A 25,197-nucleotide genomic window follows, 5' to 3' on the forward strand; every position below is an offset into this window, starting at 1 on the left:
AAAAAAAATCGTAATGTTGTATGCTGTTAATTCTGAAATACAGTATGTACTTATCAGTCTCAGTGTTGAACAAACAGACAAAAATGTGGCTTTCAATCATGCTATCTTAGAGATTGTTGCATACAAGTACTATCAAATTTTAAAATGCAAGAGATTCTTAATGATAGTTTAACCCTGTCTATTATTTTGTATAAACATAGAAAAATATTTCTGATTTCAAAATATAAATTACAAAATCACAAATATTTCACTAGTTATAAATCCACAATAATAAATCTGGCAGTCTTCAAACAAAATGAGTCTTTAGAGCATCATAAGATTCCATGTCAACTTCTCATTCCATTTTTTCTATCTTTTCTTAGACAGCTCTTTTGCCCTTCTTTCTTCTCTCCATTTCTGCATCAATTTGATCATCTTTTCACTTGTATCTTGTTGTTTCTTTGGTGCCATCTTGTCAAACTCTCCAGGATCCAATGTTTTTCCAAATACTTCTTTCTGTAGTTATAAGTTATATGTAATAGTAAGTTATTTCTGAAGTTGACAGCTATCAGTTTATCCTACGGTGTATTTTAATCAAAGGGCTACTTAATTCTTTTGTGATAAGGGTAAACAGCTTAAAAACATCTGCCTGGTGCTTTATGCCACATCAGCACAAAAAGGCTATATGAGGCAACCTGACACAGCAAGTACTCCACAATATTTACATATTTTGTATATTAAGTGTACATACCCATATCATATATTTTTTATACAATACCTTAAACTATCATGCTTATGCTTTTTCATTCAGAGATAAATAGATTTACAATATCTAATGTATTTACAATTTTGGTTTTAATCACAGGTGAAAATAAAATCAACATCAGCTTATTTGTAGATACTCATAATTTAATTAGCAACCTTGTCATATATTCCCATCTGAACTTCTCAACCATATATAATGAAGCTTAAAATAGTAACCTATTCAAGAGGCTCTGACATTCTTACCACTAATAACATAGTAAAGAAAGCAAGGAAGAAAGCATGTAATATAGTACATGTTCCGTGGATTTATCTATTTATGTGGATTGACATGAACTTGCATTTTCATGGGTATTTGATTTCGTGGTTTGAACAAGCACTGTATTCAAAACCTATAGAAAATTAACATTGAATCTTTGGTTCATCTGTACCCACAAAACTGGCAAGAAAATAAGTATTCAACAAATAGTAATGAATCCACAGTATTATAAGATCAGGGGCGGATCCAGCCATTTTAAAAAGGGGGGGTTCCTAACCCAGGACAAAGGGAGGTTCCAATTACATGTCCCCATTTAAATGCATTGATCGTCCAAAAAAAAAGGGGGGGTTCCAACCCCCGGAACCCCCCCTCTGGATCCGAGCCTGAAGATTCAGACAATTGATTTACCTGTGCATTTTTAATGTCTCTAACATTTTGTCTAAGGTATCCTTCTGTCTCTCTGTCTAAATCTGACTTATCATTTCCCTCTGCATGGGCAACTAGAAAAAAACAAAGAATGAAGATTATCAACATATCTAAAACATTTGTAAATATCTGTATTAATATTTGACTATTACAGTGGTTTGGCTTTATTTTCAAGAGCACAAAATTTCAGTTGATTTAGAAAGAATTGTTTGTTTGCTAATACTTAATTTTGAGTTTTTCCTAATTCTGCATGTATGTTTGTGCATACTTGATTTGGGGGTTTAGAAATTAAATGCTTTGTTTTGATATTAACTATTGAATTGTACAGAAAACCAGTTGAACTTTGAGTTACTGTTCCATTATGATACTCCCACTATAAGTATAGGGAAAACAGAAAGTTTATCAGCAATAAATGTAAAAACACATCACACATGCTCACACACAGCTTTTATTTGGTCTCCATTAGCCATGTTGTTTCATAGAAAACAAGAAAATATAATTTCAAAATATGGTTGACACCATCAACGACAGAATTTATGATCGCTATGACTAGCTGCAACAACAAAAATGTCAATTTTGAAATTTTTTTACCAGTTTTCAAACTTAATTCTCAGTGAAATGGTTTATATCTCTCAACCAATATTATTCTAAGGTATAACATATTTATATTTTGATTGATTGTACAAATACCTTTATCAAGCCCATGCTTTGCCCGTCTAAGGAAGTCTATGACGATTTTATTTCTTTGTTCTGTAGGTGTTTGTGCTGGAGTTGGTGTCCTTGCTTCCTCAACAGGTGGCAGCACAACAAGTGGTTCTATTGTTATTTTTGAAGCTCTGCTGGGTGGTGGAGCTACCATCAAACGACTGAAATAAAACAAAAATATATGAAACATTTGCTCTCTTATACCAATGAAATTGAGAAAAATGAAAAAAAATTAAATGCAATATCAGTGCGAAGATATGTTTTGCTTTTTTGGAATTTTGACAATACAAATGATGAAATTGGAATAGTAATACTTTAATATGTAAGTTATGCAAATATTCTGTTACTTGCTTGGTGTCGTGTATTGAGCAGACAAAAGGTAGACTCACCTAATATTTGATGACATACTGTATGTTGAAGGAGCTCTAGATGGCTGAAAATACAATTTTCTTTTATGGTTAAAAAGTTTTTAATTCATGAATTTGATTTCTGGTGAAATAGATATCTTCTTTACCTATTACACTAAAAAGCTTTTTTTGTATTTATTTTCACACGGTTATATGACTTTTTTTCTCAGAATGAAAATTCAGAAATAGCATTACCATCATGAAGAAACACCTCTTCTCCATTGATGCACTGACTCTTATTTCAAAACCAATTTTTCACTAAATTTCATAAATGAATTATCTGCCCATAAGATGGTGTTGGGTCTTTCTTTGAATTGGAAAAGGTATACACTTAAAAGTTAGCGGAAATTAATTGTTGTTCAAAAGTGGCATTTTCCCTGTTAATCCAGTTAAATAATGTAACATAAAAAAATATCATTATTTAAAATCTTTTAAATCAATATTACTGGTTTTGTATGTTTCATTGCAGCCAGCTCTAGTTTGAGCTGATCTATTTCAGCCTGGGCTCGTTTTTCAGCTTCAATTCTTCTTCTTCTTTCCTACAACAGTTTTGTTAAAGTCAATCATTAGAATAACCTTCATTTCTGAGTTGTTACTATGGTTGCAGACATACCATAATAATCATTTGTTTTACTTTACATGAATAACCCTGATTCTGGCATGTTGCTGTTTCTGTAACCAACGCCAACAGTGATCAAGGGCAGTAAGTAAGTAAGTGGCATGTTGCTACGGTTGTATGTTTAACATAATATTTTCATTTCAACTTTACATTGTTCTCATAGGATGCAGTTTGCTTTAGCTGTGTCTGTAACCACAATCATCAAATGTTTTCATATTTTGTCCACAAATAACTTTTTTCTTATAGATTTTCTAAAAAAATTCTGCTACATCAATTAATATTAGTTATCAAACTAATTTTTATTTTTATTAAATATAAATAAAGACAGGCCTACTGTTAAAAGATGTGAAAATGAATTATAATCAATAAAAGATAGTTACCTCATCTAACTGATCTTGTAATGCTATTCTTTCTTCCTCCACTCTTTGCCTGTCAGTAGCAGCCATCTTGAGAAATGTTTCCTCTTCATCTCTGTTAATATTAGATATAAGAAGATGTGATATGAGTGCCAATGAGACAACACTCCATCCAAGTCAAAATTTGTAAAAGTAAACCATTATAGGTCAAAGTACAGTCTTCAACATGGCATGGTTCTTATTTCTTGTGAAATAAATTATTTAGATAGGCAGTGGTAAAGAAAAATACTGCAACTATATGATGTTATTCTATAGATAACAACTGTTTTCAGAAAATTGTTTTTACCGGTAATTCATAAAACATGATTATTGCATATACATTTTAAAGGAAAATCAAGTCAACTTAATAATCTAACCATGTGAACATAATCTATATAGAAGTTGGAAAGCATACGGAACAAATATTGATAATGAAGCTCGAACTATGCGCCAGCATTATTTCATGTTTAAATATCTAAATACACACGGGTAGTTTTATTTAAGGTAAACAACCTTTTTTTTATGACACCATGACTATTTTCATTTATTGCCATGCCATTTATATTTCTCAATTGTGATATTTGTTTCATTTGTCAAAGTTTAACATTCAATTATTTATTATTATTTTTGCATGTATATATATTATTCATTCTGTGTGTCAAAGGGGGCCTTTTCTTGAAATCGTACCCCCTATTGAAACTTGTATTTACAAGCTTGAGGAATACATCATGTGCATTGTACATAATATTATAAATTAGAAAATTGGAGCTTATTTCAAGCTTGCTTTTTAATATAATAGAATCATATTCAAAACAGTGTGGCTGTGGCCATTGATTGACAACCTAAATTATCCCATTGACTGGGACGGATTAGGTGAACGTTTGTCTGTAACGACCACTGCTCACTACTTACTTATTATAGTATTTAAACTGTGAGGTAACCAAAGGTTCTTAACGATTTTAATAAAAAAATAATTCGAAAAATTAATCAGGAATAACCTTTATGTTTTGATTTATATTATTGATATAAATCAAAACATCGTATTATTCCTGATTAGTTTTTTCGAATTACCTTTTTTAGGTGTTGAGAACCTTTGGTGACCCCACAGTTTCAGTATCTTTAACAAGTACATCGTGAGTAGTGGTCGTTACAGACAAACGTTCATCTAATCTGTCCCAGTCAATTGGATAATTTAGGTCGTCAATCAATGGCCACAGCCACACTGTTTTGAATATGATTCTATATGACTCCTAAATTCTTATCATTAAGTGCAAAAAGAAGTTAAATAAATGAACTAATGGTTTGCATACATGGGAATCTTAAATAGTAAATGTTTATAAATATTTATAAGTTTACTTTTTTGCATAGAGATTCTTAAATACATGGACTGTTAGTGCAAATCATGAAAACCAATAAAAAGTAACTACCAGGTATACTTTTCCAATTTTATCAGTTTCTCACAATGTTCATAGTACATAATTAAGAAAATAAAAATTTCAATAGAACTAACATCTGTCATTCTGAAAAGACTCATTCGAATTTCATGAAAATCATTTGTTTGAATAATACATAAAGTGCTAATAATAATGAATCAGGCTACAATTTCAAAATACTAGTCTGCATTTGTAAAAATTAGGATCTAAATATTTGGGATTTATAAATAACAGAATATTCCTTGTTATTTAGGTGAATATACATGTTAAGCTTGAACTTAGAATGTAACAAAATAAAATGATTTTAACAAAACTGAACAAGCATGCTGGTGAACTATGATAAATTTGTTTAATTATGACTTACATAGTTTCAGGTATAAGTTTAGAATCTCTAAACAATTTATACCTTTCTCTGTGAGAAAAATTATACAATCTATGAATTAACCTATTCATAAATAATTCTATTCTAATTGGTAATATCAAAAATGGTGAGAAAAGTTAAACACTGAGCTTCAGCTGAAAACATCAACCTAATTCGGCAATTGGCTAGATGTGGTTTCCTGCATATCTTTTTTAACAAAGTTACTTCCCTTTACAAGAGTTATCTTTCTTGGGAGTAGATTTTCAATTTTATTTTTAAAATGCAAACAACCAACAATTTAGAGAAATAAATAATGTAAACCTGATATATTACAAGAAGATTTTGCCACCTGCTAAAATACATGGTGTTGGAATCTGGTACCCTTATTGGAATTTGTAAATCAATTGTTACAGTTATATACACTTTCAAACTGAAACTGAGTCTGCTGCTGTGGAAATAAAAATTTTAATCCTTGATTTCATTAAAAAAAACCTAGAAAAGATTAAATGAATTTAATAAGTTAATTTGTTACATTTATGATATTTTATAATGACCTCAGTTGTTTAAGTTTTAAATAGACAGTTCTAAGGTATTTGAATTTAGCTTGGTTTTAAAGTTTCACCTTGTTAAATTTCTTCAATCTAAGCAAAATGTTGCTTTTAAATTATTAAAGATCATGCAATCGTGTTAATGAAACATGGTTAATACAACACAAATAATATTGGTAGTATTCTTATAGTTACCATAGAAACAATATAACAAGGGTTCAAAATGTGAAGGTCATACAGAGGGTCCTGTACCATGCAGGGGAAAGTAATGGAAATATTGACTTCTCTTAATCTTACCTATTCCTTTAAGTTTTTAATGAAAAGAATGCATTGTAATCAAATAAAATACATGGACAGTTTATTCTCTAAATGAAATGTTTGAGATTTTGATAGATTATCATTGATAATATCAACGAGATCAATTTTCTTGCATTAGCTGTTAAGGCGAAAGTGAGAAAAGCAATAGAGTTTTAAAAGATGACCAATGAAAATCTGTTTTATCGCTATTTTACCTATGAAGACATTGATAATTTCATTGACAAGGGCATGTGCGCCCTTAGCTTCTAGCGATAATTTTTCAATTAACTCTACTGTTCTGAGAAAGGAAATTATCAGACATTAACATCAAAGGAAATTTTCACAAAATAACGATAAATGTATTTATTGTTTTGAACCCATGTCTTATTATTGTAAAATTTATCAGACTGATGTTATCAATAGACATTTAACACAACTTACTTTTCACTTAAAACAATGTAAAATAAACAAATAACAAATTTTGTTAGAATATTATATATAAAACAATTCCAATATCCAGCAGTTTAAAAACTGTACACAAGGTAAAAATTTGGCAAATGACACATTTTGTTAGAAATTTATAAATAAAACATTTCCCAAATCCAGCGAGTTTAAACATGTAAAAATAGCGAGAACTTGGACAAAACACATATCTTACAGTTTTGTACTTTTCACTACAGAGGATAGTTTTTCACTACCCAAGTCTGTGCTAGGTATTTTAGCACTTCTCACAACTGATGGGGTTTTAAAGCTGTAATTTTACATCATAAAACATTGTACACAGATAAAAACCAACACTAGAATTTTAAGGGACAACATCAAAAGTTCAATGTAGGATAAAAAACTTAATTCACATAGTTTTTTCACTGTAGAATTCTTCTTTATGGAAAAAGGTACCAAAAATTATGCAGTATGAAATTAAAATTAATAATAATTTGTTTTTTTACAAAATTTCCTGTTTCTTCTATTCAAATGTAATATCATTAAAAAAAACCAAGAAATTACAAAGTCTATATACAATATTAATATTCCTTTGAATTTTGATTCCTTTTCATTTTGTTAAATTTTTCAATAATCAGAAGTCAAATACAATACCTTCTTTCCCGTTGATCTTGTTCTTTTCTAGCAGTTTCAACGTCTTTTTGCTGTTGCATTTGTCTAAAAATATGTAAAACATAAATCAAAATAGTTTCCTGCTTTTTATAAGTTTTCATCCATTAAAATTCCTGATTTCAGATTTTGTCTATATCTTTGTTACCAAAAGAAGATATGGTATGATTGCCAAGGAGACAACTCTCCACAAAGAGACCAAAAATGACACAGAAATTAACAACAATAGGTCACTGTATGGCCTGCAACAATGAGCAAAACCCATACCGCATAGTCAGCTATAAAAGGTCCCGAAATGACAATGTAAAACAAGTCAAACGAGAAAAATAACAACATTATTTATATTTATGTACAAAAAATGAATAAAAAACAAATATGTAACACATAAACAAACGGCAACCACTGAATTACAGGCTCCTGATTTGAACCATTGTTTTTGAACTTATTGGTCCACTTTCATGTGTTTTAAGGCTACTTCCCATCCCTGCCAAAAAAAAATCCATAAAAAACATTCTTAATCCTTTAAAGACTTTCAAAAGTGAAATCGATGTATATTATTTGATCAATATCAAAACATATGACTCAGTTTATTTCTGTTAGTTCTTCACTTTTAATCATAGTACAGTTGAACCAGTATATAAAGGTCACCCTTAAAACCTAAGAAAATTTACTGTAAAAGAGACCTCTGACCTTTGAAATGAGGTTTAAAATGCAAAAGTATAACTACAGGGGGACAAGAAGAGGGTGACCTGACAGGCCAAGATAATTTTTTTAATTATTCTTTTGGGGGATGGGGGTGGAATTAATAGGGTTAACCTTTCTTTAGAGCAGGTTTGACTGTATGAGTCCCTTGCTTTTTTGTTTCTTCCATATCTTACCTATCCCTTTCAGCCTCTCGTTCCTCTCTAGCCTTCCTCCTATCCTGAGGTTTAGTATGAGGTGGTATCACATCATTGTACCAATGTCTCCAGGGAGGATGTTGTGCTACAAATATAATATATAATATACTTAAGCCATGTAAATATAGATCTTCAAAGTATAGTGAAACCTATCTAAATCAGAACCTGTATAAACTGGGAACCTTTCTAAACTGAACTTTGTTATCAATTCTGTAAACTAAACAAGTGCAATCTACGAAATCATCAGTCTGAAGGGGTTCTTTTTAAAGAATTTAACCGAACAATACAAAAATCAGGACTTATCATAAAAAAGATTATTAGTCTTAAACCTACCTTGAGTTGGATCTAAAATAGGCATTGCAGCTTTCTGGTCTTTGGTTAATAAAGAAAACAATTCTTTGTAATAATGCAGTTTAATCTAAAAAGAAAAGTTTAAGAATTGTAAATTTATTGTTACCCAAAATTCTACACTGTACAATAATTACTCTACTGAATCAAAATTAACAGTGTAAAAAAATGTCTTTATCTTCACTTTTTCACAATGTTTTTAATATTAACATTATATTTAGACCAACAATATGTAAACTTTTAGAAATCTTAGATGGCTCTATCCATTAAATATAGAACAATGAATTCAGTTATATATCTACTTACTCCGGAGCAAAATAGAAATATTTGTATACACATTTTTGAGTTAATTAAAGGGTCGGAGAGATTCCTTATTGTCTAGATAGTATAAAATTACCACACAAACATCATCATCTAAGTTTTGTTTTTTTGTTTTTCTCTTTTTTCCACCTTTTCAATTTTCTATCCAATATAAAGAAATATTGAAATAAATTTAATCTGGTATGCACTTATATATCATATTGTAAAACATGTTTAATGATGAGGACTCCAAAAATCTGTTTTGTCCAATCGCATTTGTATTTATGCAAATAAAATAAGTATAATCTACACTATTTAACTAAACTAAGTTATAAAACTCTAATTGAATCCTTTGTATATTCTTTTTTTTTATAAAGATTCAATGTTAAGAATTTATTGTTTTTTTTTCAACTTTTAATTTTGGAATATTATTTCAAATTTTATGTCTTTTATGAGACTCAGTGTTAAACGCAAATTAAAACATTTAAGAAATGACTGTAATATTTTTTCTGTCTATGAAGAAATAACATAAAAAATTTGGTGCACACTGAATAACGCGCGTAGCGGGTTATTTAACAGTGTGCACCACATTTTTATGTTATTTCAAATAGACAGAAAAAATATTACAGTCATTTCTTATAATTTAATTCTAAATTCCATTTTAAACCGTAGAAAACCATGAAAAAACGTTGATGACGTCACGGTCACATGACTAAATTATGTCTATGGGCTCATAACATAATAACATCAGCCAATCAGAAGACGCGTTACATCCAAAATTAAATTATTAACATTTAACTAGTCAAAGGTGTTCTCAGAAAAGTTCGGTTTTAACTTACTTCATACTGAAACTGTGGTACAGTTAGCTTACAACTCTCTGCTTTCAATATTTTCTCCATATGTGCTGGCTATCAAAGAGAAAGAAAATAAGAGAGATTTTTTTTTAAGCTTTAAATGAAATTGAAAAAAATAAAATCTTTCTATCAAAGTAAAAACTTGAGGCTCTCAAAGTCTCAAGAGTCTGTGTCGCTCACCTGTATCTACTGTGGTTTTGGAAATCATGTAAAATAAGGTTTAAATCATAATGAATAGTATTTATACCCTAATAATGATTGCGGCCATGTTTGGTTTACTTTGGCCCAGTAGGTAAATTAAAGGCAGGTCATGATCCACTAGTAACTAGACTTACAATAGTTACTGAAGACCCCTTATCATTATTTAAATTAGTTTTTAAGTTGCGACCATTTGAATTTGTTTTTTTTTACAATTTTCCCTTAGACTTCTATAGTAAATCCCTATGTTCTTTTTTAATCCATGGCGGCCATGTTGGTTGTTTGGCAGGGTCATTGGATATATTTTTGGATCAAGATCCCCTATTCAAAATTGTGGCTAACTTTAATTCTATTTGGCCCAGTAGAATAAGTGGAGACAATTGTTAAAAAAGATTGCAAAAACTTACGAAAAAAAATGACTATAAAGGGCAATACCTCCTTAAGGGGTCAATTGAAACATTTGATCATATCGACATATTTGTAGATCATACTTTGCTATAAACAGTATTGCTGTTAACAGTTTATCTCTATCTATAATAATATTATAGAGAAATTAGAAATGTTTTATATTTGTATGAACAAAGTGAAGTAGAATAAAAAAATGAGTTATCTCCCAAAAAGTTAACCAAAACAAGAATGTGTCCAAAGTACACGGATGCCCCACTCCCACTATCATTTTCCATGTTCAATGGACCGTGAAATTGGATAAAAAATATAATTAGGCATTAAAATTAGAAAGATAATATCATAGGGAACATTTGTACTAAGTTTCAAGTTGATTGGACTTCAACTTCATCAAAAACTACCTTGACCAAAAACTTTAACCTGAAACATGCACTTTCATTTTCTATGTTCAGTGGACCCTGAAATTGGGGTCAAAAGTTTAATTTGGCTTTAAAATTAGAAAGATCATATCATAAGGAACATGTGTACTAAGTTTCAAGTTGATTGGACTTCAACTTCATCAAAAACTACCTTGACCAAAAACTTTAACCTGAAGCGGGACAGACGGACGAACGAACAGACGAACGAACGAACGAACAGACGGACGGACGAACGAACGGACGCACAGACCAGAAAACATAATGCCCCTCTACTATCGTAGGTGGGGCATAAAAACACATCAAAGGGAAATTATGTTCCATTTCACATTTTATGATACAGTTGACTCTTGTTATGTCGAAGTCAGCCGGACCAGAGAAATATTTCGAGATACATGTAGTTCGACTCAAACGAACACCGGAAGTTCGACAATCTAAGGAACACAACTATTGCTGAGTTTGGTAAAACTAAAATAAATCCGGGTGAATGTGGCAAGGGGATCGATATTCTAGTATCAGATCGATGTATTTGTATGTCACAGTCTTTTATTATTATAAGGGAGCTACCATTTGATTTTTATGGGGGGGGGGGGGGGGGGGGGGGCTAGGATGAAAATTTTTGTCCTGCATTTTTTTTAGTTGTAATCTCTGTCCTGCCTTTTTATTTTTCACTCTATTCGGTCCTGCCTTTTTTTTTTTTTTAGTTTATCCTGACTTTTTTTACCTAAATTGTCATCCTGAATTTTTTTTTTTGCAAGTGTCTCATCCTGCCTTTTTTTTTACTCAAAATTGCTGTCCTGCCTATTTTTTTCAAATTTCATCCTAGCCTCCCCATAAAAATCAAATGGTAGCACCCTAATGGCATTATTTTTACTTATTCAATTGTTTCAATTAAAAAAAAATCCTATGACTTTTCCAAGAGAGTAATTTCCAATCGATAGTTTCGATATTCAGGTCGGTTATAGCTGACAAAATTGTTTATTCTCGGATACACGAGATTTAAGAAAATTTTAAAATGAATTTTGAATGCTTTGTTAACCTTGGGACCGTAAATTTAGTTCAACTCAACCGAAATTTCGACTCATCCAATTTTGACTCATTAGGAGTCGCATTACATACTTTTGTATGGAATAAAGTTCGGGACCACTTGAAAACTTCGACTCATTCGAAATTTCGAGTCAACCGAGTTCAAGACAATGAGAGTTAACTGTAATTTAATTTTGGATGTAACGCGTCTTCTGATTGGCTGACGTTATTTTGTTATCAGCCCATAGACATAATTTAGTCATGTGATCGTGACGTCATCAAGGTTTTTTCTTGGTTTTCTACGGTTTAAAATGGAATTTAGAATTAAGTTATAAGAAATGACTAATATTTTTTCTGTCTATTGGAAATAACATAAAAAATGTGGTGCACACTGTTAAATAACCCGTTATGCGCGTTATTCAGAGTGCACCAAATTTTTTATGTTATTTCTTCATAGACAGAAAAAATATTACAGTCATTCCTTAAATAATTCTGATACTTAAGTAAAGTATAAGCTATATTGTTTCCTTGAACTCCTTTTATAAGTGTGCACTTAAATCAGATATTATTGATATATACATGTATAAGTGTTCTACTGCATCATTAGGATTTTTATTTAAGGAATGACTGTAATATTTTTTCTGTCTATGAAGAAATAACATAAAAAATTTGGTGCACACTGAATAACGCGCGTAGCAGGTTATTTAACAGTGTGCACCACATTTTTTATGTTATTTTGAATAGACAGAAAAAATATTACAGTCATTTCTTATAATTTAATTCTAAATTCCATTTTAAACCGTAGAAAGCCATGAAAAAACGTTGATGACGTCACGGTCACATGACTAAATTATGTCTATGGTTTGATAACAAAATAATGTAAGCCAATCAGAAGACGTGTTACATCCAAAATTAAATTATATACAAATATTAATGCTGGTGGGAATACTTGTTATCTTTGAAACACTGTACTGTTAATCATACAGTTATTTAAAGCTGTCTTTAAACTTTTTCAGAACCTACATATAGTAAAAGTCTTTGCATATAACTCAGTGCCCTCTCATCGTCATTTAAACTATATTTCTGTACCAATGTCTATATACTCACTGAGGTTGCTTCTTTAAGTTTTTCTTTAATTAATCCCAGCAATGTCACTGTTACTATGGCCAGCCACTCATTATTGAATCCTGGGGTATCTACTCCTATCATATACTGGTCCCATATGTATAACAAAGTGTCCATTTTAAGATAGGCTGAAAAAGATGTAATATCTTGGTTAATATTGAACCTCGGCTAGTTAATGAGGAAAATGGCAAGTTTTAAAAAGTGAATACAGAAATAACTAATAACTATGTAGCACTTTTATTTCTAAGAAGTAAGCACTTTTTAAATACACTATACTTTTTCATATTAAGGCAATATCTGTATATTGGTTGCGATTTTAAAATAAATAAAATGTGATTTAGAATAAAAGTGCCTATCTCAATAAGATTTAAGTATGCTTTAAATTAAACCACTTTATTTTACATATTTTTCTTTTCCTTTTTAGTTCTTTCTGTCTTTTTTTTTTTATCAGTGATACACTTTTATCTAAATAAATGACTTACTGACAAACACACTTCTAATCATAGGTCGTATCAAGGTCATCAATCCTTCTGTTAACAAAGCATAACTTCCTGTTTCTGTGGCAACTATTTTTTCTGTAATGAAATAAGATTTTTAAGACATTAATTCTAGACACTTAGATAAGCTATATGAGCATAGAGATTTCTTATTTTTAATGATAATGTGATTAGAACAATAAAACAGGGATATAATTAGAGTGCTGTTTAAGAAAATGAATAACAGTTGATCCTTTGTTTAGTCCAACACACCCTGTTTTTCCAGTGGCAGTTTAAATTTCCCACCCTTATTGCAGGTTGACTTACCTTCCGGAACTTATTTATTGCTAAACTGTTCTTGTCCTGAATATGCATTGTATATTTATAGTCATTTGAATTGAAGTAAATTTTGACAATGAGACAACTATTCACCAGAGACCAAACCATTAGGATGTAAACAATTATGGTGCACTGTAAAGACTTCAGAACTGAACATAACTTATACTGTAGAGAAAGCTATAAAGACTCTAGCATGATAAACAAGTGAAACTGCAAGCTAATACTCACTGATAATACCTTTGCTGCAATATTTTGGTAAACAGAAAGTTGTTGAGTTGAGAATCTGAAAACACATCACACGGTATAGCTGACTTATATAAACCCTGAAACCAAATTTCAGAAATCCTTGTATAGCAGTTCCTGAGAAAAATGTGACGAAAATTTCCTCAACTTGGTTATCATGTGTAAAATTATACAAGTGTTCAGTAAACAGGAATTTGTTGAGTGATGAATCTGAAAATGCATCACATAGTATAGTTGACTTATATAAACCCTGAAATCAAATTTAGGAATCCTTGTATTGTAGTTCTTGAGAAAACTGTGACGAAAATATTCATGGGACGGACAGACTGATGGACTGACGGATCAACAAACAGAGGTAAAACAAGTGGGGGTATAATAAAACAAATCAACAGAGAAAACCAACAGCTTGCCTATGATAAAACAAACAGCAACCAACAAAAACCACTGAAAAGTGATCTGATCCTTACCTTTCACAGGTACAAACTTTTCTGTAATCATTCTAGATACTTCAGGGTGCCGTCTCTGTAGAAGTTTAGCCACTTTGTCTATAAAGGCTATAACCTCATCATTATGGTCCTATAACACAAAAGATCTTTATAGCAACAACATAAATATTAAAGGGTTAAGTGATTGCCTTTTAATGCAAATATGTTTTTTTTTACATTTTCTGTTAACCCTGGAATTAACCAAAAGTCCAATTTAAGCTGATGGATGATACCCTGGGTTATTTGGAAAGAGACAAAATGTTACATTTAAAATATACTTAAAATAATTGTTCCTTATTTTATTCTTCATAATATATATTCACACAACAGCATTTTGCTATTATCCTATATTTTTGTCCAAGGTCATGTTGTTAACTTGTTGGTCTTGAATTTTAGCATTTGGCAGGAAAATTGTAAAAATGCTGCCATTTTCATATTTCAAAGCTTTTAAACTTTAATGTTGACCTTCATAATAAGCTTTCAAAAGGATAGATTATATTTTTTTGTCATTTTCCTAAAACAGAGGCTTAAAATCTTAACAATTTTTTGTTTATCATCACAAATCTCATTTTCTTTTAAAACTTACATCTGACCCTGAATCTACCACAAATCCTGGTCGACTTCCTAAAAATGTCATGAATTCTTCAACAATAAGGGCAACAACTCTTCCGGGTGGTGGTTCTCGTCTAAAATGTACATTTCAAAATACAATTAAATTATAATGAGATGGAATATATGTCAATTCTTTTTTCCTTCACTAATGATTGATTATAAGTTTGCTTTAGGTATGAATAAAATATTTTAATTTCTTAGGATTCATATATTCATATCTGACATCAGTTTTGCATTAAAAAAATCATGTTTTCTATGTATATAAAGGGTTTTCTACATTCATCTATATTGTACCATTTTTTATATTTATCCATTCGATAACCTTAAACACAGAGGTACGTTTAGCCTATATAACATGATGACAAATTTAAACAATTGTTGATGCCAAAGACAGGTTTCAAGAAAGTTTGCAGACAAACAAAAGCAATTACATGTATTTTATAATGTGACTTATCCGGAAAGTTTTTACTTCATACAATATTTAATGATATTAAAATACTATTTTCATGACAGTACCTTGAAATATTAGTAGAAGCAACATCCATAAATGGTACTGCTAAAAGGTGTTCTACATCTCTTAGTCTGTTTTTGGTTTTTAGAATAGAATGGTAATAGGAAAGTGTAGCTTTCATACCATAAAAAATACCTGGAATGACAAAAAATAACAATGCATGCAGTAAAATTAAAAAACGTTTTTTTTACATTTTTTTTTTACTGATCAAAATGATAAATGGTTGTTTTGAAATGTTGACCATTAAATTTCTATCAATAAGTTGGAATGTGTAAGGTGTAAATTTAAAAAGGTTTTTTTTTTCTGGTTTTTACATTTCATTTCAACTACCCTCTGCTAAGAAATGCATAAACAGCAAATCAAATCCATGATTTGACCTGGCAAACTAACGAAAGACAGCAGAGTTGTTTTCTTAGAATTAGCAATTTATGCATTCATTTGACACATGTTTGTAAATCTAATGAAAAGTAGAGGTGGTAATTAGTGTATAAACTTTATTTGAACAATCTTGAAAAGCTTGTTCCTTTCAAAATATAAACTTTGTTGTTAGATGTATTTCTATTTGTATCCTTCTGATGAGTTAAGCCCTTTTCAGCTGATTTTTATAGTTCGTTCTCATGTTGAACTTTTACCCCACTGTCCCAGGTGAGGGGGAGGGTTTGGATCCCGCTAACATGTTTAACCCCGCCACATTCTGTAAGTATGTGCCTGTCCAAAGTCAAAAGCTTTTAATTCAGTGGTTGTCATTTGTTGATGTGTTACATATTTGTTTTGTTCATTTTTATACATAAATAAGGCCGTTAGTTTTCACGTTTGAATTGATTTACATTTTTTGATAGTCTGAAGTATTTTCATATGTACTTACCGACTGAGCCTTTTAAGTCATTAAATGTATGCTCTGAATTCAGCAATGTTTCACATTTTTGTGATATATCATAATCATACATAGATATAGCTGCCCTAGGGTTGGTATTCAACTGATCAATATACTGCTTTCGAACTGCAATTAAAATTGATAAAAATAAATTAAAATAATGTTTCTTACATTTAATTTTATGTTTATTTTATTCAAATTAAAAGTATCTATAGCTTTAACCTTTGCCTGTCTTCTTTGTACCCCAGTAATATTACAAAACTATTTTAAAAAATGGAGCTTTTTTTCAATAAAGACAAAATACATGTTGGGAGACTTTTCTATAATTTCTGAAATTTTTACAATGCTTTAATTTTTACAAAAATTGCCACAATAGAGGTTTGGCATATTTGGGAATTTTACAAAACTACCTGTATACAGCATTTCATGTAATCATAATAATTAATGCTATCTTTTGTCCAATGTCAAATAATCAGAATAATATATGCACACGAAAATATCATACAATACAGTACCAAGGGCAAATAATAAAACTTTTAAATTTATAATACAATATGTTACAGGAATCTGAATATCTTTCAAGTGAATATCTGAAAGAAAAATGTACTCAGGACTTGGTTCTCCTAAATAAACTAAAATAAATCATATAATATTTCCATCTGACTTTTTTATCTAATAATTGCATTCCCATCCTACCATGTGCTTATCATTTTACCTCTAATGGCATACATATGTATCATCTTATCATTTTACCTCTAATGGCATACATATGTATCATCTTATCATTTTACCTCTAACAGCATACATATGTATCATCTTATCATTTTACCTCTAACTGCATACATATGTATCATCTTATCATTTTACCTCTAACTGCATACATATGTATCATCTTGTCATTTTACCTCTAACAGCATACATATGTATCATCTTGTCATTTTACCTCTAACAGCATACATATGTATCATCTTATCATTTTACCTCTAACTGCATACATATGTATCATCTTATCATTTTACCTCTAACAGCATACATATGTATCATCTTGTCATTTTACCTCTAACAGCATACATATGTATCATCTTGTCATTTTACCTCTAACAGCATACATATGTATCATCTTATCATTTTACCTCTAACTGCATACATATGTATCATCTTGTCATTTTACCTCTAACAGCATACATATGTATCATCTTGTCATTTTACCTCTAACAGCATACATATGTATCATCTTGTCATTTTACCTCTAACAGCATACATATGTATCATCTTGTCATTTTACCTCTAACAGCATACATATGTATCATCTTGTCATTTTACCTCTAACAGCATACATATGTATCATCTTATCATTTTACCTCTAACTGCATACATATGTATCATCTTGTCATTTTACCTCTAACAGCATACATATGTATCATCTTGTCATTTTACCTCTAACAGCATACATATGTATCATCTTGTCATTTTACCTCTAACAGCATACATATGTATCATCTTGTCATTTTACCTCTAACAGCATACATATGTATCATCTTGTCATTTTACCTCTAACAGCATACATATGTATCATCTTGTCATTTTACCTCTAACAGCATACATATGTATCATCTTGTCATTTTACCTCTAACAGCATACATATGTATCATCTTGTCATTTTACCTCTAACAGCATACATATGTATCATCTTATCATTTTTGTGTTAAAAAGCAGTGCAACACAAACAAATAACAGTGATTTACACCTATAAAACAACATGAAAAGCTTCACACTTTACTTTGTCATATCAATCTATACCATTTATAAGATATTTTCCAGTTTTATTTGAAGTTATTTCCTTTATTTCATACTTTCAATTTGAATAACAATAATAAATTTTCCATAGATCACTTATTGCAAGGCAAGGTTTCTGTCCATTCTCAATATATCCTTTTTCCCTCCCATCAAAGTCAACCAAAACATACCTAAATTATAATTTTGTGTTTTATTTGTTCTTATATTTCATATGTGCATGAAATTTAAGAGATAACTGTATTAAATTAAAGCTTTGTGGACGTCCATCGGTAGTTTTACTGTTGCAAATTTAGTTTACCTGGTGACGTGTAGGGGAGACAGGTAAACAGGTATTTGTGACAGGTGTGAATGAAGTAATACATTTACCATTTTTTTTCTATAAATCTGACATATACCAGTTGATTTTTGTATCCTTGTACCTGTGATAGCTTGACTCATATTGTGTGTACACAAACTATATATATTTCTACTTTGTTTACCTACCAGAGTAACTATATTCTGTAAATTATAAGTCTGTTCAGTCATATAGAAATATTATACTACAAAGAGTTAGTTAACTTCTAATCATTAAACTATAATAAATCTCCTTATAAAAGCATTCAGTAAAAGATGAGTCATTGGAATTAGTAAATAAAGACCCAACAAAATAGTTTAAACAAGAATGTGTCCATAGTACATGGATGCACCACTCGCACTTTCATTTTCCATGTTCAGTGGATCGTGAAATTGGGGTCAAACTTTTAATATGGCATTTAAATTAGAAAGATCATATCATAGGGAACATGTGTACTTAGTTTCAAGTTGATTGCACTTGAACTTCATCAAAAACTACCTTGACCAAAAACTTTAACCTGAACTTCCCACTATTATTTTTTATATTCAGTGACCATGAAATTGGAGTCAAAACTTTAATTTGGCACTAAAATTAGAAAGATCATATCATGGGGAACACGTGTATTAAGTTTAAAGTTGATTGGACTTCAACTTTATCAAAAACTACCTTGACAAAAAACTTTAAACTAAATCAGGATGAACGGACGCACAGACAGACGGACATGACAGACAGATAGACAGACAGATGAACGGACATACAGACCAGAAAATATAATGCCCCTCTACTATTGTAGACGGGGTATAAAAAAATTTAAGGTCATTGCATTAGTCCAATGTATTATGTTCCAATACCTGTTAATACAACTCTAGAACTACACACAACATTTCACACATCTAACAAAGGGTATTTTGAATTTGTACAAGAATAATTAACAAGATACACATTACTAACAATAAAATAATGCTTTGATAAAGGGATAGAAAATTAGATTTTTGAACCAAAGGACAGTTTTAACTTCCCATTTTGGGAGATGAATTTACAGGATGAAATGTAAATTAGGGTTCTTTTAAATAAAATTGATAATGCCCTACAATATCAGCTTATTTTAGCAAGTGACAAAATAATTTTGCTATAAAATATAAAAAGCTATATATTGTATATGTGGCAATAGTTTGTTACAGGGATACATCTATAATTTAAAATATGAAAAAAAATATGCTTCATGCATGCATTTCATATCTTGCAGGAAAAAAAGCATATATATATATACCTTTTGTATTAGATAAGTATAGCCTCCATGTTAATTGTCGTATATGTAATGGTAGGGGTTGATTTAGACAAATATAAAGTTTGTTTTTCATATCTGGCCATTTCTTCAGAAGACTTAAGGCCCCTTCCTCAGCACTCTCTATTACTAAGTCAGTTTTAGTGTCCATGGGAGATTCTTCCAACAGCTGCCTAGAGACATCTTCATTTAAACTTTGGTCAGTTATTACAGAAACTTTCTTGCATAAGCCATTATATACTGTTCCTACAATAAATGATTTTAACTTTTATAATCTACAATTCATCTTAAATATCAATTTCCATCAAGTACAGTTTACTGACAAGTACAATCATGTATCTCCCTTGTAAATCAACTTCAGATACAACATATTAATATCTGCTTTTATACAATATACAGCCAGCAATATAATATCAGTAGTCTTTTGTCTACTGTCATGCACTCTCATAGATGGTATAATCATTTGTCAATTTTCCCTACAACTTTTTAATATAAGTAATTTAAATAACCTTATGCACAGTAACACTTACATTGGCAGCAGAAAAATTGCACAACTAAATAACTTTTTTCAACATTATGCAAGAGTCTTGAAAGCATTTTTCTATTCCAAACCACCCACAGAAATTTAAGTATAAGTGCCTTCTGGGATGAAATTTCAATGTAAAATTCTAAGTGGTATTTTCATCCTTTTACTTTCACTTGTCAAAACCTAAGAAATATTTAAAGATTTTTGTACATCTTACAATCAAAAATAAACTGCACTAAAAAAAAATTGAGAAACCACCTGTCATACCTGATTGCAATAAGATTTAATGCATAACCTCCCTTGATAGCCTGTGTTGCTCTTTCCATAAACAGTTCTTTTTCAGGTTCTGACAAATCACTGAAGTATTGTACATGACTTTGTGTTAACTGCTGCTGAACAGCATCATGTAACTCCCACAGAAATCTAAGTATAAGTGACTTCTGGGGTGAAATTTCAATGTAAAATTCTAAGTGGTATTTTCATCCTTTTACTTTCACTTGTCAAAACCTAAGAAATATTTAAAGATTTTTGTACATCTAACAATCAAAAATAAACTGCACTAAAAAAAAATTGAGAAACCACCTGTCATACCTGATTGCAATAAGATTTAATGCATTACCTCCCTTGATAGCCTGTGTTGCTCTTTCCATAAACAGTTCTTTTTCAGGTTCTGACAAATCACTGAAGTATTGTACATGACTTTGTGTTAACTGCTGCTGAATAGCATCATGTAACTCCTTCAGAAATCCATCCCATTCCTGAAATAGAAGGAATATCTAGGCTTATTGGCTTTATATACTAGTTGTTACCTTAATAAGTGTCCCTTAAAAATAGCATAAAATCATATATTTGCAGCTGATGAAAATACTTAGGTACAAATGTGCTACATGAGTTATACATGTTATATCCAGACAACTCATTTCAAGAAAATACTTAATAAATTTTTTTTATAATTTTCACTAGCCTGTACCAATTTATATGAATCACAAGACTTAGTGGTTTTTCATAGACTTTTTTGGTATCTTATAATCATATTAGGATCACTGCGTAATATACTACATGAACAAACAAGCAGTCACTGTACTGAGTTGCATGCTCTAAAAAGATAGGGTCATTAGGTCAATAGATAATTATTTATATCAAGTTGTATGAATTATTGTTAGAATATTTATGAGTGTGAAACTCAGATTTGTGATTAGATTTCATCAACCCAAACCATGATTGCACATTCACAGTCACAAAACAGTGCTAATTGGACACAGACAATTTTGGAACATGCTTTAGCAAGTTTAGGTTGCTATTCTTTCCAATCACTGTGATTTTGGAATACTGGGATACATTAAAAGAAGAGCTTTTTTTAAATCACACAAACAAATTAGCAAGATAATTATTTTTAAAACACACAAAGTTTGTATTAACCTTAGGGTCAGAGTTGGGGAAACTGGAAACACGGTACACTTATTGTCTTTTTCATTGGCTCAATAGAACAGCCCAGTAGTAATTCACAAAACAGATTAGCTTCATGTTTGTTTGTCTAGAGTGCTTTCCCCCTATTTTTTTCGGATATATATAAACAACTCGTCTAAACATCAACCCAACAATGTTAGATCTGTGAAAGCAAATTTTTGGTTCTTCCCTCGCCGGGATTCGAACCCATGCTACTGTGATATCGTGACACCAAATCGCCTGCACTGCAGCCGTCCCGTTATACCACACGACCACCTGGGCTCTCTAAAAAGAGCTTTCACTGGCCGTGTGTTACCTTTCCACGTCAGTTTTAATCTAGCGGCGTACTACAGTACATGATATATAAGGCATGAAGATGTTATTGTTACAGATCAGCTAAATTATCTATAGTAAAGGATCCTACAAATGTTAGATCTTTAAATTTGCTTTCGCAAATTTTTGGTTCTTCCCTCGCCGGGATTCGAACCCATGCTACTGTGATATCGTGACACCAAATCGCCTGCACTGCAGCCGTCCCGCTAGACCACACGACCACCTGGGCTCTCTAAAAAGAGCTTTCGCTGGCCGTGTGTTACCTTTCCACGTCAGTTTTAATCTAGCGGCGTACTACAGTACATGATATATAAGCAGTGATTTTGCTAGCGCTCGTCACTTTCGTATTTTACGAAAGGGATTTCTCATTGACGAAAGTATTTCAAATCAATTTCGTCACTTTAATTTTGAAAGTGTAAAAAAAAATTCGCAATAAAAACTATAAATCTACCTGTCTTCATGTTTTTGACAAGTTTATGACCTCCAGGTAATTAACATTTTTAACAGGTGTTACAAGTTGTGATTACAACTAATCCGCTTATCGCCATCTGATGGGTCACTAATCCGTTAATTATTATTAAACCCCATAATTGAATGACCATCATAATTATTTCCCCAGGAAAATCAGTCAGTCGTCAAGTCATTTCAACAACCAGGAGTTTAGTTTCGTCAATTAATCAAAAATGTAACAACCCGGTCAGTTCGCATTTGAATTTCAATATTTTCCCAATGATCTGAAGTTCATTTGTCATAGATTCGTCATTTGAAGGCATTTTCGTCATATTTGATTTAAATTTTCATCAAAAAACTTTCGACAATTTCCATTTAAAATAAAGAACTTTAATGTGTTTATTCAAAACTTTCACGAGTTAAACAGGTGCTTCCTGTATTGTGTTCTACAAATGTTACAAATGTTACAAATGTTAGATCTTTAAATTTGCTTTCGCAAATTTTTGGTTCTTCCCTCGCCAGGATTCAAACCCATGCTACTGTGATATTGTGACACCAAATCGCCTGCACTGCAGCCGTCCCGCTAGACCACACGACCACCCTGCGCTCTATAAATATATATATATGGTTCTTTCGCTGAAGTGCGATGGTTTTGTATTACCTTTGGACAATGTGACGCTTTCAAATACAACGTTATTACATTAAATTGCTCTGTGTTGAAGACCTTATTTTGACCTATAATGGTTTACTTTTATAAATTGGTACGAGACCACAATTGTCGTCCCTTGATTTTCGTTGCTCACGAATATAGTCCCTAGTGTTGACAGTGGGTTATATTTTACTTGCCATTAAGTTTTTTAACCCTTCCTAATTTATTTCTCCATGTTTAATGCCTCAAATTGCATGAAGGGGGTGAAATTACACTGTAAAAAATTTGGGTCTAGAATTTTTAAGGAAAGTAGTGATTTGGTCCAGCTGAAAAAGGTTAAAAAATTAGCACTTTGGAAGCTGTCAAAAGATTTCAAGACGCCATAAACATAAAATTGTCCATATTTTGAGTTAGAGCCAATGAAGTTTTCTATAATTTTGATATAATTTGTCCCAAAGTAGTACATTACACTATAAAAATTTCATTGAGAAAGCGCAGGTGGGATTTTTTTAATTTTCATTTATGTTCTAAAAGAAATGCACTACAAAATAATTGTGGTCTCAGATGAATTGTGACTTGGATGGAGAGTTGTCTCATTGGCACTCATACCACATCTTATATCTACATAGGCAGGAGAATAAGATTTTGTAGATGAAGGTTTCAAACGAAGAAAGGAAACAGAATGAAACGAACGATTCAAATCCGGAACAGTTTTGAGCATTAGAATGGGGGGGGGTGGGGGGGGGGGGGGGGGGGGGGGTTACAAAAAATATGTTAAAATAAGTCAGAAAATTGTGGAAAGGTGACTGAAAGATTATCTTGGTCTGAAGATGTGCTAACCAGTGTTTGCCGAAGCATGTATAATGCATGCCGAAAACGTTTTGTTTAAAGACAAATAAAATGTATTGATCTTAATATCAATTTTTACTCTTCTCTTCATGAAAAATAATGTATACATCACATAATTTTGTGTGAACAACTTAATAATAACTTAAGTTAAATCAATTATTAGCAATGTTTTCGTGATATCAAGTAGCTATATTTTTGTTTAATACTTGAGATGAAACCTGCTTTGTAAGGAAAAACGCAATCTTAATAATTCTATTTTTACGTATACAGTTATCATCTTCTGCAATTGGTTAGGCCAAAATAAACCTGAATGGTCAAAACTTGGTGTACTTGGTGTTGCTCAGCAGAGAAACTAATCGTTAAGCTTTTTTTAAACAGAAAAGGCGTCACGTCTCACTATATATGAGTCAAGCATAATTGTACTTAGTGGTTTTTATTTCCTAAAAACTGTTACTATATCAGATAAATGGGGTCTGCCCAGATCCTGCTTTATACTGTTTTGTCAGATTCCCGTATCCAGCTTACACTATGGACCGAAGCAATTCTATTTCTTTAGTAATTTCATGTGTCCCGCTAGACTTCATTTACCATTTTCACGCAATAATAATTTGACTTTCTCACAAAAAATTGGTAATTCCGCGTCACTCTTCTCTTCTTTAGTTTCAGAAAACCATCAACATACTGATGTTTACTTTTCTCTTAGACCCCAATCCACTATAAAGTGGACAAAAGGTCAAGAAGTGACAAACAGATATGTGGGAATGTACAGTTTTGAGAAATTAGAGCAACTCAAACTAATTTGAAGACAAGAGGATTGAGTTTTCGTAAGAATGGTCCGATCAGTCTTGGTCCGACGTGTCTATATATATCCTCTTCTCTATAAAAAGTCCGAGTTGTTTTGGCTGTCCGAAAACTGGGGGTACATGATGGTTGCTTTTCATATGGATTGTCTAAAGAAAGTTTTGATTGATTCCGTTACTTTGAAGAAATCAAACCTTTGAATCTGTAATATGTTGTTTGCATTGCAAAAGCCATTTAGGATACGTTTGCTGTGCACCCGCCATTTGTAAACATTCTTTGATGTGAAGGTGTATTTTGAAAGGAGCCTTTTCATTG

The 25,197-nt window shown here is 31.2% G+C and overlaps 1 protein-coding gene across 2 annotated transcripts; it reads right to left on the reverse strand.

The window, feature by feature from the left end:
- LOC139528256 (uncharacterized) lies at positions 1–25,183 on the reverse strand. Of its 2 annotated transcripts, XM_071324144.1 has the most exons (20): positions 25,077–25,183; positions 20,974–21,112; positions 19,814–20,074; positions 16,404–16,538; positions 15,544–15,673; positions 15,002–15,101; positions 14,398–14,506; positions 13,355–13,447; positions 12,855–13,000; positions 9,688–9,756; positions 8,534–8,618; positions 8,180–8,285; positions 7,287–7,349; positions 6,850–6,942; positions 3,538–3,628; positions 2,985–3,077; positions 2,521–2,564; positions 2,117–2,292; positions 1,409–1,500; positions 1–495 (listed from the first exon to the last, which is right to left on the reverse strand). In XM_071324144.1, exons 1-20 carry the CDS (start codon positions 25,143–25,145, stop codon positions 349–351), a joined length of 2,241 nt encoding a protein of 746 aa, XP_071180245.1. In that variant the 5' UTR covers positions 25,146–25,183; the 3' UTR covers positions 1–348. The 2 variants fall into 2 exon arrangements, with proteins under 2 accessions (XP_071180245.1, XP_071180246.1); XM_071324145.1 differs by lacking the exon at positions 6,850–6,942.
- Positions 25,184–25,197: the final 14 nt, after the last annotated feature.

This window comes from Mytilus edulis, chromosome 6 (genome assembly GCF_963676685.1).
Source record: "Mytilus edulis chromosome 6, xbMytEdul2.2, whole genome shotgun sequence".
In the NCBI taxonomy this organism is placed as follows: Eukaryota; Metazoa; Mollusca; class Bivalvia; order Mytilida; family Mytilidae; genus Mytilus; species Mytilus edulis.